The 25,830-nt window shown below is 46.7% G+C and overlaps 1 protein-coding gene across 3 annotated transcripts in view; it reads left to right on the forward strand.

The window, feature by feature from the left end:
* The window catches only part of rpain (RPA interacting protein), a 39,885-nt gene that overhangs the window by 2,398 nt on the left and 11,657 nt on the right, over positions 1–25,830 (forward strand). For all 3 annotated transcript variants that reach the window (XR_011933646.1, XM_072469138.1, XM_072469139.1), the window contains exons 2-3: positions 17,030–17,218; positions 18,975–19,047. Coding sequence is in view for 2 of the 3 variants with exons in the window: in XM_072469138.1 (XP_072325239.1) it covers positions 17,030–17,218; positions 18,975–19,047 (262 nt within the window). In the remaining variant the exon portion in view is untranslated. The remainder of the gene's footprint in view (positions 1–17,029; positions 17,219–18,974; positions 19,048–25,830) is intronic.

A 25,830-nucleotide genomic window follows, 5' to 3' on the forward strand; every position in this document is an offset into this window, starting at 1 on the left:
AAGATTATTATTATTATCCCCGTAACCCAGTAACCTCACCTAACCTTTTTGGACACGAAGGGCAATTTAGCATGGCCAATCCACCTAACCTGCACATCTTTGGACTGTGGGAGGAAACCGGAGTTGCGGATGAAACCCACGTAGACACTGTGAGAACGTGCAGACTTCGCACAGATAGTGATCCAAGCTAGGAGTTGAACCTGGGCCCCTGGAGCTGTGAAGCAACAGTGCTACCATGCCGCCCACTTTATAATCCCTAGAGTGCAGAAGGAGGCCATTCAGCCCATTTAAGTCTGCACCAACCCTCTGGAAGTGTGTAATTGTTTTTTCAAAAGCAATCTATAAGATGGAACATGAGGTTTTACACAAGGTTGGGGCTCACGGGATTGGGGTAATATATTAGAATGGTTGCTTGGTACTACAGAACCTGAATATTGCTAAAAAGGGATGTGTTGCTTAAGCCTTTCATCTTGGACTCATCAGGACAAACACAAGAATGCCAAGTTTCAAACAATCACACAATTTATGCTACAGGAAAAACGAGTGCTGATTGTTTGGCAAGACTTTACTTTATGCCATGCTTCTGGCTGATGGGTAGCAATAAAGTTTAACTCCCAGATTCCAGCAGGCGCTCTGCTCCCTGTCACAGCTGATTGAATCTTCCAGTGTCCTTTGGAAATCAATCTACTAAAATGAAGCAATCCAGAAAATACTTCCACCAGCAAGGCCCACCTCCTTGTTCCTTAAATCTCAATGTCCCATTAGTCCTGTTCCCTTCCCTTTGAACAGAAATTCAGATTTGACAGACATTCTGCTCAGCTGTTAACACAAAAACTGTTCTCCCTAGTCTTTATAGCAGTAGGCACTGATTCACCCCACAGCAGTAAATCATTTTTTTGTTCCTCTGTGTCACTCTTGTCTTACAAACATCACTGCCTCATTTTGTGTCAAGGTGAGAAATTTATTTCAATGGGTTTGGGTTGCAGATCACAGAGGCCCGTCGCTAGGTAGAATTGGTATGATCACCGTCCCCTATTCAGCACATCCTGCTTTATCTTAAATTGAAAGATGCCATTTAAAGCCATCTTGGTGGCACAGTGGTTAGCACTGCTGCCTCACAGCGCCAGAGACCCAGGTTCAATTCCGACCTCAGGTGACTGTCTGTTGGAGTTTGCACTTTCTTCCGTGTCTGTGAGGGTTATCTCTGGGTGCTCCGATTTCCTCCCACAGTCCAAAGATGTGCAGGTTAGGTGGATTGGCCCTGATAAATTGCCCCTTTTGTGTCTAAAGATTAGCTATGGTTATGGGGGATTGGGCCTGGTTTGGGTACTCTTTCAGAGGGTTGATGCAGACTCGATGGGCCAAATGAAAAAAGTATTACTGTGGCAATGATTTTTTTTTCCATAACACTATCAAAATACAATATTGTAAACATGATAATAGCTAAAATATTACATACAGTACAGTAACATTCTTTTCTCTTCTGGTTCATCTCATTGTTGTGCATTTAGCCTTGGCAGCATTATAATATTTAACCTGTAACAACCATCTGAATGTAACGATTGAAATTTCAAATCCGGAGAGTGTCAGTTCTTATAATCTTGGTAAGAAGTCTTACAACACCAGGTTAAAGTCCAACAGGTTTGTTTCAAACACTAGCTTTCGGAGCACGGCTCCTTCCTCAGGTGAATGAAGAGGTATGTTCCAGAAACATATATATAGACAAATTCAAAGATTCAAGACAATGCTTTGAATGCGAGCATTTGCAGTTAATTAAGTGTTTACAGATCCAGAGATAGGGGTAACCCCAGGTTAAAGAGGTGTGAATTGTCTCAAGCCAGGACAGTTGGTAGGATTTTGCAAGCCCAGGCCAGATGCTGGGGGATGAATGTAATGCAACATGAATCCCGGGTCCTGTTTGAGGCCGCACTCGTGTGCGGAACTTGGCTATAAGTTTCTGCTCGGCGATTCTGCGTTGTCGCGCGTCCTGAAGGCCGCCTTGGAGAACGCTTACCCGGGAATGCCCTTGACTGCTGAAGTGTTCCCCGACTGGATGGGAACATTCCTGCCTGGTGATTGTCGCACGATGTCCGTTCATTCGTTGTCGCAGCGTCTGCATGGTCTCGCCAATGTACCATGCTTCGGGACATCCTTTCCTGCAGCGTATGAAGTAGACAACGTCGGCCGAGTCGCATGGGTATGTACCGCGTACCTGGTGGGTGGTGTTCTCACGTGTCATGGTGGTATCCATGTCGATGATCTGGCACGTCTTGCAGAGATTGCCGTGGCAGGGTTGTGTGGTGTCGTGGTCGCTGTTCTGAAGGCTGGGTAGTTTGCTGCAAACAATGGTTTGTTTGAGGTTGCGTGGTTGTTTGAACAAAGAAATGTACAGCACAGGAACAGGCCCTTCAGCCCTCCAAGCCCGTGCCGACCATGCTGCCTGACTAAAGTACAATCTTCTACACTTCCTGGGTCCGTATCCCTCTATTCCCATCCTATTCATGTATTTGTCAAGATGCCCCTTAAATGTCACTATCATCCCTGCTTCCACCACCTCCTCCGGTAGCGAGTTCCAGGCACCCACTACCCTCTGTGTAAAAAAAAAAAACTTGCCTCGTACATCTACTCTAAACCTTGCCCCTCTCACCTTAAACCTATGCCCCCTAGTAATTGACCCCTCTACCCTGGGCCTCTGACTATCCACTCTGTCTATGCCCCTCATAATTTTGTAGACCTCTATCAGGTCGCCCCTCCGTCATTCCAGTGCGAACAAACTGAGTTTATTCAACCGCTCCTCATAGCTAATGCCCTCCATACCAGAAACATTCTGGTAAATCTCTTCTGCACCTTCTCTAAAGCCTCCACATCCTTCTGGTAGTGTGGCGACCAGAATTGAACACTATACTCCAAGTGTGGCCTATCTAAGGTTCTATACAGCTGCAACATGACTTGCCAATTCTTATACTCAATGCCCCGGCCAATGAAGGCAAGCATGCCGTATGCCTTCTTGACTACCTTCTCCACCTGTGTTGCCCCTTTCAGTGACCTGTGGACCTGTACTCCTAGAACTCTCTGACTTTCAATACTCATGAGGGTTCTACCATTCACTGTATATTCCCTACCTGCATTAGACCTTCCAAAATGCATTACCTCACATTTGTCCGGATTAAACTCCATCTGCCATCTCTCCGCCCAAGTCTCCAAACAATCTAAATCCTGCTGTATCCTCTGACAGTCCTCATCGCTATCTGCAATTCCACTAACCTTTGTGTCGTCTGCAAACTTACTAATCAGACCAGTTACCTTTTCCTCCAAATCATTTATATATACTACAAACAGCAACGGTCCCAGCACTGATCCCTGCGGAGCACCACTGGTCACAGCCCTCCAATTAGAAAAGCATCCTTCCATTGCTACTCTCTGCCTTCTATGACCTAGCCAGTTCTGTATCCACCTTGCCAGCTCACCCCTGATCCCGTGTGACTTCACCTTTTGTACTAGTCTACAATGAGGGATCTTGTCAAAGGCCTTACTGAAGTCCATATAGACAACATCCACTGCCCTACCTGCATCAATCACCTTTGTGACCTCCTCGGAAAACTCTATCAAGTTAGTGAGACACAACCTCCCCTTCACAAAACCATGCTGCCTCTCACTAATACGTCCATTTGCTTCCAAATGGGAGTAGATCCTGTCTCGAAGAATTCTCTCCAGTAATTTCCCTACCACTGAAGTAAGGCTCACCGGCCTGTAGTTCCCTGGATTATCCTTGCTACCCTTCTTAAACAGAGGAACAACACTGGCTATGTTTGAAGGCAAGTAGTGGAGGTGTAGGGCTGACCTTTGCAAGATGTTCATCTTCATCGATGACATGTTGAAGGGTGCAAAGAAGATGTCGTAGTTTCTCCGCTCAGGGAAAGTACTGGACGACGAAGGGTACTCTGTTGGTTGTGTCCCGTGTTTGTCTTCTGAGGCGGTCAGTGCGGTTTTTTGCTGTGGCGCGTTGGAACTGTCGATCGATGAGTCGAGCACCATATCCCGTTCGTACAAGGACATCTTTCAGCGTCTGTAGATGTCTGTTTCGCTCCACGTCTGAGCAGATCCTGTGTATATGGAGGGCTTGTCCATAGGGGATGGCTTCTTTAATGTGTTTAGGGTGGAAGCTGGAGAAGTGGAGCCTCGTGAGGTTATCCGTGGGATTGTGGTAAAGCGAAGTGCTGAGGTGACCGTCCTTGATGGAGATGTGTGTCCAAGAATGCAACTGATTTTGGAGAATCGTCCATGGTGGGATGGAACTTATTGATGTCATTGTGTAGTCGTTTCAGTGATTCTTCGCCGTGGGTCCAAAGGAAAAAAATGTCATCGATGTATCTGGTGTATAACGTCAGTTAAAGGTCCTGTGCGGTGAGGAGGTCTTGTTCAAACTTGTGCATGAAGATGTTGGCATAATGAGGTGCGAATTTGGTCTCCATGGCTGTTCCGTGCGTCTGGATGAAGAACTTGTTGTCGAAGGTGAAGACGTTGTGAAGCGGGTGAGTTGCAGAATTGCGTCTGGAGATTGGCAGTTGTTGGTGTTGAGTACTGAGGCTGTTGCAGCAATGCCGTCGTCATGGGGGATGCTGGTGTAGAGTGCCGAGACGTCCATTGTGACGAGGAATGATCCTGGTTCAACTGGTCCATGGGTTCTGAGATTCTGTAGGAAGTCCATCGTGTCGCGACAGAAGCTGGGCATACCTTGTTCGATGGGTTTCAAGATGCCCTCGATGTAGCCAGAGAGGTTCTCACACAGGGTCCCATTGCCTGAAACGATAGGACGGCCTGGTGTGTTGGCCTTGTGTATTTTCGGGAGGCAGTAGAGATCTCCAATGCGGGGAGTACGTGTGATGAGAGCACGTAGGCTGCTCTGAAGATATGGATCCAAGGTCTTGATCAGTCTGTTGAGTTGGCGGATGTGTTCCTTGGTCGGATCTGCTGGTAACTGTCTGTAGTGTTCCTGGTTGTTGAGTTGTCGTTATACTTCTTTGCAGCAGTCCGTTCTGTTCAGTATGACCACGCAGAATCGCCGAGCAGAAACGTATAGCCAAGTTCCGCACACATGAGTGCAGCCTGAACCGGGACCTGGGATTCATGTCGCATTACATTCATCCCCCACCATCTGGCCTGGGCTTGCAAATTCCTACCAACTGTCCTGGCTTGAGACAATTCACACCCCTTTAACCTGGGGTTACCCCTATCTCTGGATCTGTAAACACTTAATTAACTGCAAATGCTCGCATTCAAAGCATTGTCTTGTACCTTTGAATTTGTCTATATATATGTTTCTGGAACATACCTCTTCATTCACCTGAGGAACGAGCCGTGCTCCAAAAGCTAGTGTCTGAAACAAACCTGTTGGACTTTAACCTGGTGTTGTAAGACTTCTTACTGTGCTCACCCCAGTCCTACGCCGGCATCTCCACATCATGGCTACCATCGACACCGTAAACTGCCGGCTCAAAGTGGAGAGGATCTCCAGGAAGATCGCGCATATAGACCCTGACATTAAGTTTCTACAAAGATGCAAGAAAGCAGACAAGATCCCGAAAGGGCTACAAATCACAAACCCACTCAAGTCGACCTACAACACAGACTACGATGAGAGACTCTGCCATCGCACCTCTCTCACACTCCTCAACCACCTCGTCCGCCAGCTCTACAGCAGACGCCGCAACCTGGAAACCAAGATAGAGGCCATGTTCTCAACTTGCGCTCAGGACGCAGCAGACCAGCTACAGAACACCGCGAAACAGATGAGACAATGATACTATGCCACCTATATGCACACCAAGAACAGGAAGCTTGAGAAACTCGGCATTACCACCAGCAGCAACCAAGCCTCCCCGGTACCATAGGAGAAAACAATACAGGGAAATCTGTTGTCAACTTGTCGGACTACACCCTTCAACCAGATGAAATCGAAGTCCTCAGCAGAGGGCTCAATTTCTGCACCACCAGCAAAATGGACCCCATCAGTCTCGCGGCAGACACGGAGGAATTCATCAGGCGAATGAGGCTCCTGGAATTCTTCCATAGACCCAAAGAGGACGACAGCGAACCCAAGGAGACTACCAATGAACCGGAACAGCAGACCGAGAGATCTGCGGTGTGGCAACTGAAGAGGAAAGAGTCGAATTGGACCCCTCTGGAAGGCCGCTGCCCTAGACTCGACGTGTATGCTCAAGCCGTCAGAGGTCGCGTCAATGCCAGATTCATCAGTCGCATTCACAAGACAGCCCCAAATGTCACCCAAGCACAACGCAACGCCATCTGCGCTCTCAAGACCAACTGCAACATCATCATCAAACCAGCAGACAATGGAGGGGCCACCGTCCTACTGAACGGACTACTGCAAAGAAGCATACCGACAACTCAACAACCAGGAATACTACAGACAGTTACCCGCAGATCCGACCAAGGAACACATCCGCCAACTCAACAGACTGATCAAGACCTTGGATCCAGACCTTCAGAGCAGCCTACGTGCTCTCATCCCACGTACTCTACTGCCTCCCGAAAATACACAAGGCCAACACACCAGGCCGTCCTATCATTTCAGGCAATGGGACCCTGTGTGAGAACCTCTCTGGCTACATTGAGGGCATCTTGAAACCCATCGTACAAGGTGCCCTCGTATGAACGGGCTATGGCGCTCGACTCATCAATCGACAGTTCCAACGCGCCACAGCAAAAAACCGCACCGAACTGCTCAGAAGACACAACCGACAAGAGTATCCTTCGTCATCCAGTACTTTCCCGGAGCAAAGAAACTATGACATTTTCTTCGCAGCCTTCAACATGTCATCGATGAAGATGAACATCTTGCCAAGGTCAGCCCCACACCCCCACTTCTTGCCTTCAAAGAACCGTGCAACCTCAAACAAACCATTGTTTGCAGCAACCTACCCAGCCTTCAGAACAGCGACCACGACACCACAGAACCCTGCCATGGCAATCTCTGCAAGACGTGCCAGATCATTGAAATGGATACCACCATTACACGTGAGAACACCACCCACCAGGTACGCGGTACATACTTGTGCGACTCGGCCAACGTTGTCTACCTCATACGCTGCAGGAAAAGATGTCCCGAAGCATGGTACATTGGCGAGACCATGCAGACGCTGCAACAACGAATGAACGGACATCGTGCGACAATCACCAGGCAGAAATGTACACTTCCAGTCAGGGAACACTGCTGAGTCAAGTGCATTCAGTCTCTGATCTCCGGGTAAGCGTTCTCCAAGGCGGCATTCAGGACACGCGACAACACAGAATCGCCGAGCAGAAACTTAAAGCCAAGTTCCGCACACACGAGTGCGGCCTCAACCGGGACCTGGGATTCATTGGATTGGATTGGATTTGTTTATTGTCATGTGTACCGAGGTACAGTGAAAAGTATTTTTCTGCGAGCAGCTCAACAGATCATTAAATACATGGGAAGAAGAGGAAATACATAATAGGGCAACACAACATATACAATGTAAAAGAGAGAGGTTAGTAATAATATTAGTTTTAGAATTAATTTTTAAAAGATTAGAACGAGTACAAGTTAAGTAAAAAGTGGATCTGTTTGGGAGAGCTCGCAGAGAGTCGCCTCGCTCCGGCGCCATCTTGATAAAGCATTACATTCATCCCCTACCATCTGGCCTGGGCTTGCAAAATCCTACTGTAGCCATGTAAAATGGCTGCGTTCCGATTAATCTGGCCAAAACCCAGTTTAAAATGGCTAACCCGAAAGACTGCTGGGAAAAGCAGCCAAGAAGACACAAGCAGACAGCTGCATTCAGGTTTGCATATTCGGCTCTGGGAACGTAGCCCAGATCGATACTCAGGGCTATCAACAGCCCATCAACCCAGGTATCCGCAGTTGCATTCAGGACTGTTTACACCCAATCTACTCAGACATCCACAGTTAAATCGGCTATCCCCGGGAACAATTGCAACATATTAGCAATTGAATACTGGGCCAGACCTGTCGGCGCCTGCAGTGGCCGAAACAAAGACAGGTGAGCGACCACCCCCCGATCAAGGAATCGCCTCACCATTGGACACATCGACCCCAGAGACTGGGGACAGAATCCAATCACTTGGGACTCGGGGTCAAGGGCCACCCCGGGAGGCGGGAAGCCCCTGGGCCCTATAAAAGTGAAGGTCCAAGTTCGGATCTCTCTTTCTCCTCTTCACCTGCTCGAGACCTTCGCAAGACCAGCCACCGGCAAGTGTAAGTTTGAATCCAACGATCGCTATCCGGTAGAGACACCTAGCCACCGACCTGTAGCAGCCTTTTGAATCCTGCGGGCCAGATTTGATTGGACAAGCCATTCGTTTCCCTGACCTGGTGGGCTCTTCCTAAGTTAAGTATTGGCCAGTAGTAATAGGTTTATTATATAAATAGTAGTATTAGGGTATTAATATTGCTTGTTGTATATAATAAATGACCGTTGTTTTAATCCTTACTAAGCGATGTGATGTGTTATTAATCATAACCTGAACTTGAACCACGTGGCGGTATCATAAAGATACCTGGTGACTCATGAGCAAAGGTGACCTAAACAGAGCAAATAGACGAAAGCTAGAAAGAGCAACATAATTGGCGACTTTGGTGGGACCCGACTTAGAAGTGGAAAACCACTCCGGGAGAACCCCAACATTTTGAATTAGAATCCAATCGGAAAAAAAAAAACAAGTGTTCAAGCAGTTCTGGTTAATAATTCACAATTCGGAAGTGTGTATATGCATGCGTAACTAACAGGGTTATAAGGCAAAACTGATAGACTTTTTGTTGCGTCAAAACTATCGTCAGTTGACATTTCGGAAATTAGCGCAAGCCGTACCCGTATCTACCACACCACCTTGGCCCCTGTTCCAAATTTGAACGTAACGAGCAGATAAGAGAGCCATGCAGGCAATGCAAGCGATGCAGCCCTGAAGATTTTGCTGTTGCACCAGTCAGCAGCGTAGGAGTGGGACAGTGTCCCATTTGGGAGGTGGAAATCCGCAAATTTCTGCAGGGCAAAGGATGGCCCGTGTGGAAGGATTTCTGCAATAACGACGACTCAGGTCCTGAAAGTATAGGGCATACTTGGTGGGAGAACCTGAGTGAGATTCACAGAAAGAGTTTAGCAAAAGCGCGCAAGCCGATGGCAATTGTGTCCTGTCTGGCGCAATTGCGAGGCACAGAGGAGGTCGTCGGGACGCTCCGCAAGGAAATAGAAGGCATACATCAGATAAGTAAAATCGATATATGTGAAATTGAGAAAGAGAACCAGGAATTGAAAGGGAAATTAGCAGCAAAAGACGAAGAGGTGGCTGACGCCAAACGGGGTCACCAATCTTGTCTGGCGCACTTGAGTAGTTTCCAGTCACAATATGAGAAGGCTTATCAGGACCTGCAGCGTGCAGTCCTGGTAAAGAAAGAAACAGAAAACCAGTTAGAGAAGCTCCAGAAACAATGCAGTGATCTCAAGGCAGCCTTGAGAGCGCTCCACGCCACAACAACGGAACAAAGGCAGAGTACTTTAGACCATGCTAAGTGCCGAAAGCAGGTTGCAGACTTGAAAGCACTGCTTTCTGTCCAAAAGGGATTTCAAGAAACCTTTTGGGGAAAGTTTAGAACAGGAAGACGGCCCTGATTGGGAAGAATTGCAAGAGACAGCGCAGCGATATGTTCAGGGAGCATGTGCGCAAGGAAAACCCCAAAGGAGGAAAGCACCCCCACCCCCCACACAACTGATAATACAGGCTCCCATGAACCCTGTAACAACCCACCGCACCGCCACAGCAGACGAGGCGGAGGTCTTATATTCCACCCCCCTCTCAGTGACCCAATTACGGGACGCGTGTGCCAAAATAACACCGTTCTTCCCCGCTTCAGACCCACACCATTTCTTTGCCACCGTCAAACACCAGGCGACCATGTACGGCCTGGATGAGAAAGAGCAGGTAAAGCTCACGGACCTCAGCTTAGACCCATCGGTCGCAGCAGCCCTTCCCGACCCACAGAATGTAGGAGGAGAAATGCATACCGCGATCCTGGATGCAATCGGGTACAACCGGGGCGACCCCGTAGACGGTCTGAATAAATGCAGACAGAAAAAGTCTGAACACCCCAAAGCGTTCGCAGACTCTTGTGGATTCACTTTGAAGCCGTTTTCGGCAACGTAGATCGTGCCCATTTGTCCCCAGACAATATGGCCAAGTGGACCCGCAACCTTATCTCCCATGCCACGGAAGCAGGACAGAATGCCTGTAGCAATTATGACCCCTCGGAGGAGGCTCATAATGAGAAGTGGGTGGTCAAGAGATTGTCCAGCGTTTGGGAACAAGCGGCTCACAGTAAATCAGCCACTAGCACACCCGAGGAAAACCAAGCCACCGCAGACGTGCAGGCAGTAAGAACGACTCTTCACAATCCCGCCTGGGTAAACGAGGGAAAGAACAGCCCCCCAGCCAAACCGCATGAGTGCTACAATTGCGGAAAATTGGGACATTTTGCTAGAGAATGCAATGGCCCTAAGAAACCACAGAGTGCCCAACCGACAGGCACTCTCGATAAGAAAAAGGCAGAGCCCGTAGCGACCGAGAACTGAGGTGTCCACATGATGATTTAAAGGAGACACTTGGTGAAAAGTGTTGTCCTTTCTGATGGAACCTGCAGAATGTTTTATGTTGTCTGTCTGTTTGTTAAATGTTGTTCGTCCTACAGGAGAATTTTCTCACCGCCCCACACCCATTCACCTGGACTTTTAACTTTTCCCACTGACACCCACCGCGGCCACACGCCCATTCTGCTGATACCTCTGAGAACTTGCCTCAGACACACACCACCGCCACACGCCCATTCGGCTGATACCTCTGAGGACTTGCCTCGGAGGCCCACCAGACCAGACGCCCAATCGTAGCTACTCTTCTGATTGGCTGGTAGAATCAGAACAGTAACCCCACCATGATGACTACATTTTTGTCCGTTCTTTGGTCGCTCAGGCAGTGGAGAAACGGCGTGAGACCCGCCCTGCCTGGGGACCCCCCCCTGTTGGTCAAAAACGCTCGGGTAGGGAAGATACGGTATTGGTAGCCGTCCTACCCGGGGACTCCACCCAAATCGTACCCGTCGCGGCCCACACGCACCTCATTCGAACTTTTCTTTCAAAAACAGTTTTATTAAATTTAGGCAACCTTTGGGTTGCTGCCACATGCTATTTACATCATAGAGCATTTGGATGATAAAGTTAGCACTGGTCCACCATTGGGAAGTGTGCCGTGTCCAAACGTTTGTTTTGAAAAAAAAATGGGGGGAGAGTCACATGCTGTGACCAATTATAAGGGTTTAATTGGCCCCAAGAAGGACAGACACACTAACACACCAGATATTAAACCAAAGTATTTACACACACTACGCTTGTCTTACAGAAGCTCCAAGTCCGGAGAAAACCAGCAAACAGGAAAAGGAAAAGAAAGAAGACAGCCATGAGGACTCCTTTCTTCGTGCTCAACATATTTATTATGGACTTTTGGTTGCGCGGGAACGCGGACCCCATTACTCCAAACCCCCCTGCCGTTAACGCTTCACTGCCCCGTAGTACCGAGGGCCCAGTCACCAACCACGCTGCATCATCTGGTGTGCCAAGCTCATAACATGGTACTCCCTATCATACATCATTGAGGCACTGTTAGCATTGGCTATACTCAGTTGTGCAGTACAGACCATGCGCCTCCGCAAGTGGAAAAGGAGAGCGTACCGCGCTCGAGCCCCGGTATATCAGATCCGATCCCCGATATTCGGCTATGACCAGACCCCAGACCCCCGCGACCTATAAAGAATAAAGAGTATTCACGTGCATTATTCCTGTAAATAAAGAGATATACGGAACGTTTCATAAAAATTGAAAAAATGTATGATCCTGAGCTTGACTGCCAAGCCAGGAAAGAGTATATTAAATGTTGTGATTGTTGTTGTATGTTTTAGGAAGATAGGATAATGCAATGTTTAGGAGTATAGAGTGTTTAGGTAAAATTAGAGGTTCCCAGTTTATTTTTTTTATAGATACATGCCCCTGCCTGACATAGCGCCCTCAAGAATTGTTTAGGTAAATTTTTGTGCATAGCTAGGGTCAGAGTAGTGGCCATGTGGGAGGTGCTCCCCAGTCGGGAAACGAAGAGGACAAAATTTATGTGATCCTTCACGCTTCGCGTTAGGATCACAAGGCGGGTATGTAGCCATGTAAAATGGCTGCGTTCTGATTAATCTGGCCAAAACCCAGTTTAAAATGACTAACCCGCAAGACTGCTGGGAAAAGCAGCCAAGAAGACACAAGCAGGCAGCTGCAGACAGGTTTGCATATTCAGCTCTGGGAACGTAGCCCAGATCGATACTCGGGGCTATCAACAGCCCATCAACCCAGGTATCCGCAGTTGCATTCAGGACTGTTTACACCTAATCTACTCAGACATCCACAGTTAAATCGGCTATCCCCGGGAACAATTGCAACATATTAGCAATTGAATATCGGGCCAGATCTGTCAGCGCCTGCAGTGGCCGAAACAAAGACAGGTGAGCGACCACCCCCCGATCAAGGAATCGCCTCACCATTGGACACATCGACCCCAGAGACTGGGGACAGAATCCAATCACTTGGGACTCGGGGTCAAGGGCCGCCCCGGGAGGCGGGAAGCCCCTGGGCCCTATAAAAGTGAAGGTCCAAGTTCAGATCTCTCTCTCTCTCCTCTTCGCCTGCTCGAGACCTTCGCAAGACCAGCCACCGGCAAGTGTAAGTTTGAATCCAACGATCGCTATCCGGTAGAGACACCTAGCCACCGACCTGTAGCAGCCTTTTGAATCCCGCGGGCCAGATTTGATTGGACAACCCATTCGTTTCCCTGACCTGGTAGGCTCTTCCTAAGTTAAGTATTGGCCAGTAGTGATAGGTTTATTATATAAATAGTAGTATTAGGGTATTAATATTGCTTGTTGTATATAATAAATGACCACTGTTTTAATCCTTACCAAGCGGTGTGCTGTGTTATTAATCATAACCAGAACTTGAACCACGTGGCGGTATAAAGATACCTGGCGACTCATGAGCAAAGGTGACCTAAACAGAGCAAGTAGACTAAAGCTAGAAAGAGCAACACTACCAACTGTCCTGGCTTGAGACAGTTCACACCTCTTTAACCTGGGGTTACCCCTATCTCTGGATCTATAAACACTTAATTAACTGCAAATGCTCACATTCAAAGCATTGTCTTGAATCTTTGAACTTGTCTATATATATGTTTCTGGAACATACCTCTTCATTCACCTGAGGAAGGAGCCGTGCTCCGAAAGCTAGTGTTTGAAACAAACCCGTTGTTGTAAGACTTCTTACTGTGCTCACCCCAGTCCAACGCCGGCATCTCCACATCATGGCTTATAATCTTGAGTCTCTTGTAAATGCAAATTTCTTTTACTAGCCGATTTACTCTATTTTAGTCTCCACAAGAGATCCCCTTTTTCATTTTGCATAGCCTATATAGTTTTTCCACAATCCTGTTAAATAATAATGTTTATTAGTGTCACAAGTAGGCTTACATTTACAATGTAATGAATTTACTGTGAAAATTGTACCAACATTTGCATTCTTCATGTTACTTATGAAAATCAATATTGGATTGTACACATTCTGGAACCAGGGATAAAGGTTTCATAATTTGTTTAGTCTGGTTAACTTTTGTCAAGAACAGCATTGCTGGCAAACCACCTGGTTTCTGTGTTTCAGCGAACATAAACTAACTCAAGATGAAATCTCTTGTCCCACCCCTTTTTACGTTCTGGATTCAGGAGTTTCTTTGCCCTTCTTTGAAGATAATGGGAAAACGCTGATGGCAATTTGTAAACAGGCTCTAAATCACTCTGTTCAGGCTGATCTTCATTTGCTTCCAGGTCTGCATGTCTTTTGATGTCCAAGATCGTAAAGGGAATCTCCAGCAGCCAAACATCCAAATTGTCATGCGTAACAGTTCAATTCACTGCATCCTGTTTACATTGGTATTTTGATGTTCAGTCCACAAATTTAAAACCATTATTTTTGCTATTCTTCCTCTCACAAAGATTGAGCTTTGTCTAATTCATAGGTACATAGATACATCGAAGATAGGAGCAGAAGGAGGCCTTTTGGCCCTTCGAGCCTGCCCCGCCATTCATCACGATCATGGCTGATCATCCAACTTGATAGCCTAATCCTGCTTTCTCCCCATAGCCTTTGATCCCATTCTTCACACGTACTATATCTAGCTGCCTCTTAAATATATTCAATGTTTTAGCATCAACTACTTCCTGTGGTAATGAATTCCACAGGCTCACCACTCTTTGGTTGAAGAAATGTCCCCTTATATCTGCCCAAAATGGTTTACCCTGAATCCTCAAACTGTGACCCCTGGTTCTGGAAACACCCATCATTGGTAACATCTTCCCTCCATCTACCCTGTCTAGTCCCATTAAAATTTTATAAGGCTTTATGAGATCCCCTCATTCTTTTGAATTCCAGCAAGAACAATCCCGACCTAGTCAATCTCCCCTTATATGACAGTCCTGCCATCCCTGTAATCAGTCTGGTAAACCTTTGCTGCACTCCCTCGAGAGCAAGAACATCCTTCCTCAGACAAGGAGACCAAAACTGCACACAATACTCCAGCTGTGGCCTCACCAAGACCTTATATAATTGCAGCAACACATCCCTGCTTCTATACTCAAAACCTCGCGCAATGAAGGCCAACATACCATCAGCCTTCTTTACCACCTGCTGCACCTGCATGCTTACCTTCAGCGACTGGTGCACAAGGACACCCAGGTCCCGCAGCACACTCCGCTCTCCCAATTTACAACCATTCAAGTAGTAATCTGCCTTCCTGTTTTTGCTTCCAAAGTGTATAACCTCACACTTATCCAGATCCAGATTACATCTGGCATTGGTTTTCCCACTCGCCCAACCTGTCCAGATCATGCTGTAGGATCCCTGCATCTTCGTCACAGTTCACCCTCCCACCCAACTTGGTATCGTCTGCAAACTTTGAGATGTTGCACTTTATTCCCTCATCCAAATCATTAATATATATTGTGAATAGCTGGGGTCACAGCACCGATCCCTGTGGTACCACACTAGTTACTGCCTGCCAATTTGAAAAGGACCCATTAATCCCTACTCTTTGTTTCATCTCTGCCAACCAGTTTTCTATCCACCTCAATACATTTCTCCCAATCTCATGTGCTTTAAATTTGCAAAATAATCTCTTGTGCGGGATTTTGTCAAATGCCTTCTGAAAGTCCAAATATACCACATCGACCGGCTCCCCCTTGTCAACTACTGGTTACATCTTCAAAGAATTCCAGCAGATTTGTCAAACATGATTTCCCCTTCATAAATCCATGCTGACTCTGACTGATCCTGCCACTGCTTTCTAAATGTTCCGCTATAAAGTCCTTGATGATGGATTTTCCCCACTACCGATGTTCAGCTTACTGGTCTATAATTCCCTGCCTTCTCTCTACCTCCCTTTTTGAACATTGGAGTGACGTGAGCTACCCTCCAATCTGCAGGGATAGATCTAGAGTCTATAGAATCCTGGAAGATATACCCAATGCTCCTTTATCCTTCTTGTAATGTGAAGACCAGAGCTGTGAAGCATGTTCTAATTACATGAGTGAAAGCCCTTTGCGTGAAGAAGTATCAGAAGATGTCCAGTATCCATGAAACCACTCTCAGAAAAGAGTCAATATCTTGGGGAAGAATAAGGAGTAGAAACATTCTTATCCAGTGATCACTTGCTGTTTAACTTCTGGAGTCTGGGATAGTCATCTCAAATTGGACCTCTTAGAGTTACTCTTTTTAGAGCAGCGTTGCTAAGGAAAGTTCCCTTTTCAAAGCCCTGTGACTGAATTGGGGTTTTATATAAATCTCTCTTTAATATTGAGTTGAAGTGTTTAACCTCATGTAATGTATCTGCGTAGCCTTAACTTGTAAAGAAACAAATTAAATGTGGAGAGTGCCTTCTCTTGCCAAAATCTCAACATGCCGAACAGTAAATTACTATTGAAGTGCTCATAATTGTGGCAGCAGTTCTGAGGTAAGAAATGCCCCCTAGCACCAATGAGATGAAAAATTAGTTGCTTATTTTTGTGTTTGTTGAGAAAGGAATGTTGACCAGAACATCAGGAGAATTAACAGCTCATCATCAAATGGTGTTGTGGTATCATTAACGTCCATCGGAATCGCAGAAGCAGGCAGAGGGGAGCTTGTCTTAATGCGTCGGTCTGGCTGGTGCCAGCTCTGGCATTGTGAGGATATTTTCTATCAGATCATTTTTATAAAAATTAATTTAGAGTACCCAATTCATTTTTTCCAATTAAGGGGCAATTTAGCGTGGCCAATTCACCTACCCTGCACATCTTTGGGGTGTGGGGGCGAAACCATGCAAACATGGGGAGAATGTGCAAACTCAACACGGACAGTGACCCAGAGCCAGGATCAACCCTGGGACCTCGGCGCCTGACTTCTGTCAGATAATTTTAAGCCTCTTGGAGCATTTCACTACAATCTAGAGAGGTGGTTAAGAGGATCTTGATGTAAATAAAATGGTATAGGTAAGCTGGATCCAAACTATTTTATTAATGTGGATGAGGACAGTATCTTCTATTAAGGAAAGTGGAAAACCAACAATTCAGGAAAATCTTGCTTTGTTCAAAGTGATTTGGAGTTGTGAAAATGTGTATAAATCAGAGATCTTTCTTTAATTTTGAATTATGCATTACCTTTCTTACAGAATGCGTTAAAATAAGAATTTCTCCACTGCTTGTGATTTAAATGTGGAAGTATTGAACAAATGTTTGGCAATAATTATTGCCCATGTCTTTGCCGAGAAATTGCAGGAATGTTCCTATCTCTCTGATTTGCAGCAAGAAATATTTATTCCTTTATCATGTACAGTAACTTTGGTTCCCCGTGTTCTGTCTTCCCAGAGGTGCGTAGAAAGACTGAAGAACAGCCGGGCAAAGCTGTTGGATAGGTACAGGCATGTGGGAGACAATCCAAACTGCAGCCCAAATGGATCCTTGCTTGTGCAAGAGGTGATGGAAGAAGAATGGAGAGCTCTGAAAGTACTAGATGGCAATTTCCAATCGCTGTGGAAGAAGGGAAGTTTAACAGAGGTTTGTTCATATCGTCACCCTTCTGATGATGGGATCTCATTCTAGATTTTAATTTTGTATGTTTTGAAATTGTGTTGTAAATCTTAAAATAAACAGGGATGGCAGACACCCCTTGAAATAACCAATACCTGTAATGTCATTCAAATCTTGCAGCTGCAGACTTCCTGACTACCTTTTCAATATCAATTTCCGTGTCTACATTTATAATAGTACGAAGTCTTACAACACCAGGTTAAAGTCCAACAGGTTTGTTTCGATGTCACTAGCTTTCGGAGCGCTGCTCCTTCCTCAGGTGAATCACCTGAGGAAGGAGCAGCGCTCCGAAAGCTAGTGACATCGAAACAAACCAGTTGGACTTTAACCTGGTGTTGTAAGACTTCGTACTGTGCTCACCCCAGTCCAACGCCGGCATCTCCACATCATGGCTACATTTATAATGGAAACTGCTAAAACTTGTCACAGTCTAATCGCACCCTTCTGCAATGATGTGATTGGAATGGATCTGGTGCATGTTACAGGTTGGCATATTACAGGATGTGCAGGTTAGGTGGTTTGGCCATGGATTATATGGCTGGAGCAGGGGAGTGGGCCATGGTGGAGTGCTGCTTCGGGGAGTCAATTCAGACCCCATGGGCCAAATGCCCCTCTCATGCACTGCAATGATTCTATGGACTACTTTAACAATTACAGATTAATGGGCTGTTCAGTTGTAACCCAGCATTTTATGCTTCCAACTCTTCACAACATGGAAACAGCTGGAGGCCACTTAATTTATTGCTTTTGGCCATGACAGTTTTTTTATTACTTGAATGCCCATTGCCTAGGCTTTAAAAAAAAAAAAAAAAATTCCAATTAAGGGGCAATTTAGAGTGGACAATATCATTTATTAAATTAAAGACAAATATACACAAACAGGACTACAATACTCTAGGACAGTTAAGTATATGAATCACTAAACACACAGTTTATTTAGAACATACCCATGTTCCAAACTATATCTATGATTCCTGGACTCCTTAAGCCTTCCCCTTTCCCATGCACATCTTTGGGTTGTGGGGATGAGACATGCACAGACACGGCGAGAATGTGCAAACTCCACACAGACAGTGACCTGGGGCCGGAATCGAACCTGGATCCTCAGCTACCATGAGGCAGCAGTGCTAACCACTGAGCCACGCTACCCTCCTATAACCATTTCTATTTTCCTTTTTGTTAAATGCCTGAATTAATTCTGCACCTGTCATTTTCTGGGAATTTCATAGAATTTACAGTGCAGAAGAGGCCATTCGGCCCATCGAGTCTGCACCGGCTCTTGGAAAGAGCACCCTACCCAAGGTCAACACCTCCACCGTATCCCCATAACCCAGTAACCCCACCCAACACTAAGGGCAATTTTGGACACTAAGGGCAATTTATCATGGCCAATCCACCTAACCTGCACATCTTTGGACTGTGGGAGGAAACCGGAGCACCTGGAGGAAACCCACGCACACACGGAGAGGATGTGCAGACTCCGCACAGACAGTGACCCAAGCCGGAATCGAACCTGGGACCCTGGAGCTGTGAAGCAATTGTGCTATCCACAAGGCTACCGTGCTGCCCACTAATGTGTTCCATGCTCTCTTGCCTTTTGCATGAAGAAATTAACTGGCATAGTTATATATACAACCCCCTCGTTAATGCGAATCCTAAGGCTTTCACCTTGTTAGAAATCCATCATTGGAATGATGTTTCTCTGGTTTGATTTGCTCCTCAGGTTCTGAATCCATTGGAGAATATAAATGAATTGGCAGAATTTGAGGAAATTCAACAGGAGCTCCTCAATGAAGGTAAAACTACTTATAAACTATACCTCTGCACTAAATATCATAGAGGACCAGCATAAATTGCTACAATAGTGTCTTGATGCCTACTCTGCTAATGAGCTTGAGGTGAGGTAAATATGGTCAATTGATCTCTTCAATCTTTTAACTTCAATTGACTTTGCTGTGTGAAATGTCTTATTCCTACTGTCACGAACCACGCTGCGGGTATCCCAATTTGGGGCTCCGGTTCGTGAGGGTATATAGTTTTGTTTTTGATGATGTGCGGAGTCAAGTGAAACCCCAGTGACAGTAGCCAACCCAGTTGTCATGTAACAATTAGTAAATATCATTTATTAAATTAAAGACAAATATACACAAACAGGACTACAATACTCTAGGACAGTTAAGTATATGAATCACTAAACACACAGTTTATGTAGCACATACCCATGTTCCAAACTATATCTATGATTCCTGGACTCCTTAAGCCTTTCCCTTTCCCCAAACATCATCCAAATTAAGTAAATCTCTAAGTCAAATCCTGCTTATCGTTACCACACAATACAGGGCTGATAGTCAAGTCTGGGAAAAGTCTTTTCCTGGTCCAGCAAAGATAGTTAAACTGTCTTTAAGAAGGTTGCTGCATGACCTTGGCTTGAAGACTTTGATGCTAGCCTAGGCTCCTGGCTGTTCAATTGGAGACTGGCCTCGCTGGTTGTTAGGTGTAAACTGCCTTTCTGTTTCTGAGGGTGCTGGCATCTATGTATAATTTATCTAGCATCTTGTTATTTTTAAAATCACATCTCATTATGCCTTTTGAATGTTGTCTCCTCCTGTGGATGGGCAGATTTCTACCCGTTGCTGGGCAGACCAATGACACTTGATGCTGGACAGATCGCATCCCATCATGCCTTGTTACATTCATATTGCTAGGCAAATGTCTACCTGTTGCTGGGCAGATCCATGACACCTTTCCTCCCCCTTTTCTTTAAAAGAAATGTCTTAATTGAAAGTTGTTTCATTTCTCAACCTTTTTTTATTACTTCTATCTTATTGAATGTTACAAAATTCAAGAGTACTTGAACACCCACTAAGTTATCAATGTATACGGCACAGTGACTCAATCCTCGAAGCACTCCGTGAGCCTCTGAAACTTTGTGGGGGCGTTTTTCATCCCAAGCGGCAGAACTTTGAATTGATAAAATCCTTGAGGTGTCACAAAGGCAGAGATCTTCTTTGCCCTCTCAGTCAAAGGCACTTGCCCTTTAACGAGTCTATTTTGTTGATTAATTTTGACCGTCACGCTTTCAATGCAGTCTTCCAAACATAGAATAAGAGTTGAGTCCCTGTTGTCTACGGCATTTACCTGCCTGTAGTCCACACAGTCTCTGAGTTCCATCCGGTTTGGGCACCATGACAATAGGGGAGCTCCAATCACTAGAACTCAATTCAATAAGGTCATTCTAGAGCATATACTCAATGCCTTCTGCACCTGCGTTATCATAGCTGGACTTAATCTATATGGATGTTGTTTGATTGGAAATGGCCCCCACATCTACATCATGCACTGCTAACTTCGTTCTACCTAGTTTTTGTCTGCATTTATAGGTCTCCAGTAAATCTCAGTTCGCTACGGCTCTTATCTGGGAGAAGTCGTAACTACTAGTTTAAATTTTCTAGTACTTCCTCATTGCCCAAATGAATTATGGGGAAGTCACTGTCAGAATTTAACTCTTCGTCTTCTCCTTGCTTCATTACTAACACAAACTCCTGCTTGTTCTCATCCGCTCTAACCCAATACTTCTTTAACATGTTCACATGACACACTCTGTGTGATTTGCGTCTATCTGGGATGTATACCTCGCTCAATTTCCTTTCAAAGTGATTGAATCTCAATGTGATATTGCCACTGAATCTAGCTTTCAGATAATAACACGAGCACTCTCTCTCCTGTTGTATAACTACAAGTCTGGGCCTTCCTATCAGCCCTTGCTTTAATTTCCTATTGAGCTGTCTTCAAACGTTTTCCCACCACCCCACAGGCCCCAGTTAGTCCTTCCCTGAACTTTTAAAAAATAAATAAATTTAAGAGTACCCAATTATATTTTTCAATTAAAGGGCAATTTAGCGTGGCCAATTCACCTACCCTGCACATTTTTGGGTTGGGGGGATGAGACCCACGCAGTCACGGGGAGAATGTTCAAACTCCACATGGACAGTGACCCGGTGCCGGAATCGGACCCGGGTCCTTGGAGCCGTGAGGCAGCAGTGCAAACCATTGCGCCACCGTGCTGCCCACTTTTCCCTGCGATTTGAGGCCTAGTCTAAAAAGCTAGTCTCTCAGTGGTGGTGGCAACCCTGAGGGTGTGGGGGCAATGGAGACAGCACATGGGACTGGAGTGTGATAAGCTGATGATAGTGCTGTTTGATCTCCAGGCTATTCATAACCTCTTTGAATAGTCCTGACATACAATCAGTGTGGTCACCGATTTGTGATAATCACCGTTTTGCTCCGGGGAGGCTGGATGGGGGCTTTAGGAGGTGAATGTGGGCAGGGATTGAGATATTTGGGGATCTCTTCATTGAGGAGGGTTTCCCGAGCCTGGAAGGCATTCGAGTAGGAGTTTGAGTTGCCGGGTGGAACTGCAGGTACAGGACTTTGTTCGGAGGCAGGTTCCAAGCTTTTCTCGCCTCCCCCTGAGGGGACTACAGGATGAAGTGATGTCAAAAACGAGTTGGGATGGGGAGGGTCTCGGAGATATAAAGGAATTAATGGAGTGGGAAGGGGTACCAATCGGGGAGATGAAGAGAAAGTGGGAGGAAGAGTTGGGAGAGGAGTTGGGAGAGGAGTTGGAAGTCTGAATATGGGAAAAGGCCTTGAGGAGAGTTAATTCATCCTCGTCGTGTGCCAGGCTTAGTTCAAGGTGGTTCATAGGACCCAAATGACGGTAGCCCGGATGAGCAGGTTTTTTGAAGAAGTGGAGGATAGGTGCGGACGCTGTGGGGGAAGCCGGGCGAATCATGTTCTCGGCGTGTCCGAAGTTGAGGCGATTCTGGCAGGGATTTGCGGACGTCACATCAGAGGCCCTGGAAGGGAGGGTGACTCAGAGTCTGGAAATGGCAATATTTGGGGTATCGGAAAATCTGGGGGGGGGGGGGGGGGGGCGTGGAGGGAAACTGATGTCCTGGCCTTCTCCTCCCTGGTGGCTCGGAGACAGATTTTGCTGGGATGGAGAGACTCAAAGCCTCCAAACTCAGGTGTATGGGTTAGCGACATGGCAGGGTTTCTCAGTCTGGAAAAAATGAAGTTCGCCTTGAGAGGTTCAACCCAGGGCTTTGCCCGGAGGTGGCAGCCGTTCATCGACTTCTTTAAGGAACATTGAACGTCAGCAGTAAGGGTGGGGGGGAAAGTTGCGGGGGGGGGGGGGGGGGGGGGAGAGAATGGGAGGCATGGTAGTGTAAGTCGAGGACAGGGAACTTAATATACGGGTAATCAGGAGATGGGGCGGTATGTTATTTTAATGTTGCGTGTGTCAGGCTGCTTGGTGGTTAAGAAATGTTAAATTGTTTAACTGAAAATCACAAATGTTTCAATGAAATATTTTCTTTTTTTTTTTAAATAATATTTTATTGAAAATTTTTGGTCAACCAACACAGTACATTGTGCATCCTTTACACAACATTATAACAATACAGATAATAATGACCTTTTTTATTTAAACAAGAACAAAAGAAAACAACAACAAATAAATAAATATTAAATAACAAAAAATAAAAACTAGCCCTAATTGGCAACTGCCTTGTCTCAGGCCACACCCCCCCCCCCCCCCCCCCACACCCCAAGTCCTGGGCTGCTGCTGCTGCCTTCTTTGTTCTCCCCTATCTATCTTTCCACAAGATATTCGACGAACGGTTGCCACCGCCTAGTAAACCCTTGAGCCGACCCCCTTAGGACGAACTTAATCCGCTCTAACTTTATGAACCCCGCCATATCATTTATCCAGGTCTCCACCCCCGGGGGCTTGGCTTCTTTCCACATTAGCAATATTCTGCGCCGGGCTACTAGGGACGCAAAGGCCAAAACATCGGCCTCTTTCGCCTCCTGCACTCCCGGCTCTTGTGCAACCCCAAATATAGCCAACCCCCAGCTTGGTTCGACCCGGACTCCTACTACTTTCGAAAGCACCTTTGTCACCCCCATCCAAAACCCCTGTAGTGCCGGGCATGACCAAAACATATGGGTATGATTCGCTGGGCTTCTCGAGCACCTCGCACACCTATCCTCTACCCCAAAAAATTTACTGAGCCGTGTTCCAGTCATATGTGCCCTGTGTAATACCTTAAACTGAATCAGGCTTAGCCTGGCGCACGAGGACGACGAGTTTACCCTGTTTAGGGCATCTGCCCACATTCCCTCCTCAATCTCCTCCCCTAGCTCTTCTTCCCATTTCCCTTTTAGTTCGTCCATCATAGTCTCCCCTTCGTCTCTCATTTCCCTATATATATCCGACACCTTACCGTCCCCCACCCATTTCTTTGAGATGACTCTGTCCTGCACCTCTTGTGTCGGGAGCTGCGGGAATTCCCTCACCTGCTGCCTCGCAAAAGCCCTCAATTGCATGTACCTGAATGCATTCCCTTGGGGCAACCCATATTTCTCGGTCAGCGCTCCCAGACTCGCAAACTTCCCATCCACAAATAGATCTTTCAATTGCGTTATACCTGCTCTTTGCCACATTCCATATCCCCCATCCATTCCCCCCGGGGCAAACCTATGGTTGTTTCTTATCGGGGACCCCCCCAGTGCTCCGGTCTTTCCCCTATGTCGTCTCCACTGTCCCCAAATCTTCAGTGTAGCTACCACCACCGGACTCGTGGTATAGTTCCTTGGTGAGAACGGCAATGGGGCTGTCACCATAGCCTGCAGGCTGGTCCCCCTACAGGACGCCCTCTCTAATCTCTTCCACGCCGCTCCTTCCTCCTCTCCCATCCACTTACTCACCATTGAAATATTAGCGGCCCAATAATACTCACTTAGGCTCGGTAGTGCCAGCCCCCCCCTATCCCTACTACGCTGTAAGAATCCCTTCCTCACTCTCGGAGTCTTCCCGGCCCAAACAAAACCCATAATACTCTTTTCTATCCTTTTGAAAAAAGCCTTCGTGATCACCACCGGGAGACACTGAAACACAAAAAGGAATCTCGGGAGGACCACCATCTTAACTGCCTGCACCCTCCCTGCCATTGACAATGCTACCATGTCCCATCTCTTGAAATCTTCCTCCATCTGTTCCACCAACCGCGTCAAATTTAGCCTGTGCAATGTGCCCCAATTCTTAGCTATCTGGATCCCCAGGTAACGAAAGTCTCTTGTTACCTTCCTCAACGGTAGGTCTTCTATTTCTCTACTCTGCTCCCCTGGATGCACCACAAACAGCTCACTCTTTCCCATGTTCAATTTATACCCTGAAAAATCCCCAAACTCCCCAAGTATCCGCATTATTTCTGGCATCCCCTCCGCTGGATCCGCCACATATAGTAGCAGATCATCCGCATATAAAGATACCCGGTGTTCTTCTCCTCCCCTAAGTATTCCCCTCCATCCCTTGGAACCTCTCAGCGCTATCGCCAGGGGCTCAATCGCCAGTGCAAACAGTAATGGGGACAGAGGACATCCCTGCCTTGTCCCTCTATGGAGCCGAAAATATGCCGATCCCCGTCCATTCGTGACCACACTCGCCACTGGGGCCCTATACAACAGCTGCACCCATCTAACATACCCCTCTCCGAACCCAAATCTCCTCAACACCTCCCACAGATAATCCCACTCCACTCTATCAAATGCTTTCTCGGCATCCATCGCCACTACTATCTCCGTTTCACCCTCTGGTGGGGCCATCATCATTACCCCTAACAACCTCCGTATGTTCGTGTTCAGCTGTCTCCCCTTCACAAACCCAGTTTGGTCCTCATGAACCACCCCCGGGACACATTCCTCTATTCTCATTGCCATTACCTTGGCCAAGACCTTGGCATCTACATTGAGGAGGGAGATTGGTCTGTAGGACCCGCATTGTAGCGGATCCTTTTCCTTCTTTAAAAGAAGCGATATCGTTGCTTCTGACATAGTCGGGGGCAGTTGTCCCCTTTCCTTTGCCTCGTTGAAGGTCCTCGTCAGTAGCGGGGCGAGCAAGTCCAAATATTTTCTGTAAAATTCAACTGGGAATCCGTCCGGTCCCGGGGCCTTTCCCGTCTGCATGTTCCTAATTCCTTTCACCACTTCTTCTACCGTGATCTGTGCTCCCAATCCCATCCTTTCCTGCTCTTCCACCTTGGGAATTTCCAGCCGATCCAAAAACTCCATCATTCTCTCCCTCCCATCCGGGGGTTGAGCTTCATACAATTTTTTATAAAATGTCTTAAACACTTCATTCACTCTCTCCGCTCCCCCGCTCCGTCTCTCCATCTTCGTCTCTCACCCCCCCCTATTTCCCTCGCTGCTCCCCTTTTCCTCAATTGGTGTGCCAGCAATCTGCTCGCCTTCTCTCCATATTCATACTGTACACCCTGCGCCTTCCTCCATTGTGCCTCTGCAGTGCCTGTGGTCAGCAAGTCAAATTCCACATGCAGCCTTTGCCTTTCCCTATACAGTCCCTCCTCCGGTGCTTCCGCATACTGTCTGTCCACCCTCAAAAGTTCTTGCAACAACCGCTCCCGTTCCTTACTCTCCTGCTTCCCTTTATGTGTCCTTATTGATATCAGCTCCCCCCTAACCACCGCCTTCAACGCCTCCCAGACCACTCCCAC

The sequence above is a fragment of the Scyliorhinus torazame genome, chromosome 12 (assembly GCF_047496885.1).
Source record: "Scyliorhinus torazame isolate Kashiwa2021f chromosome 12, sScyTor2.1, whole genome shotgun sequence".
Taxonomy (NCBI): domain Eukaryota; kingdom Metazoa; phylum Chordata; class Chondrichthyes; order Carcharhiniformes; family Scyliorhinidae; genus Scyliorhinus; species Scyliorhinus torazame.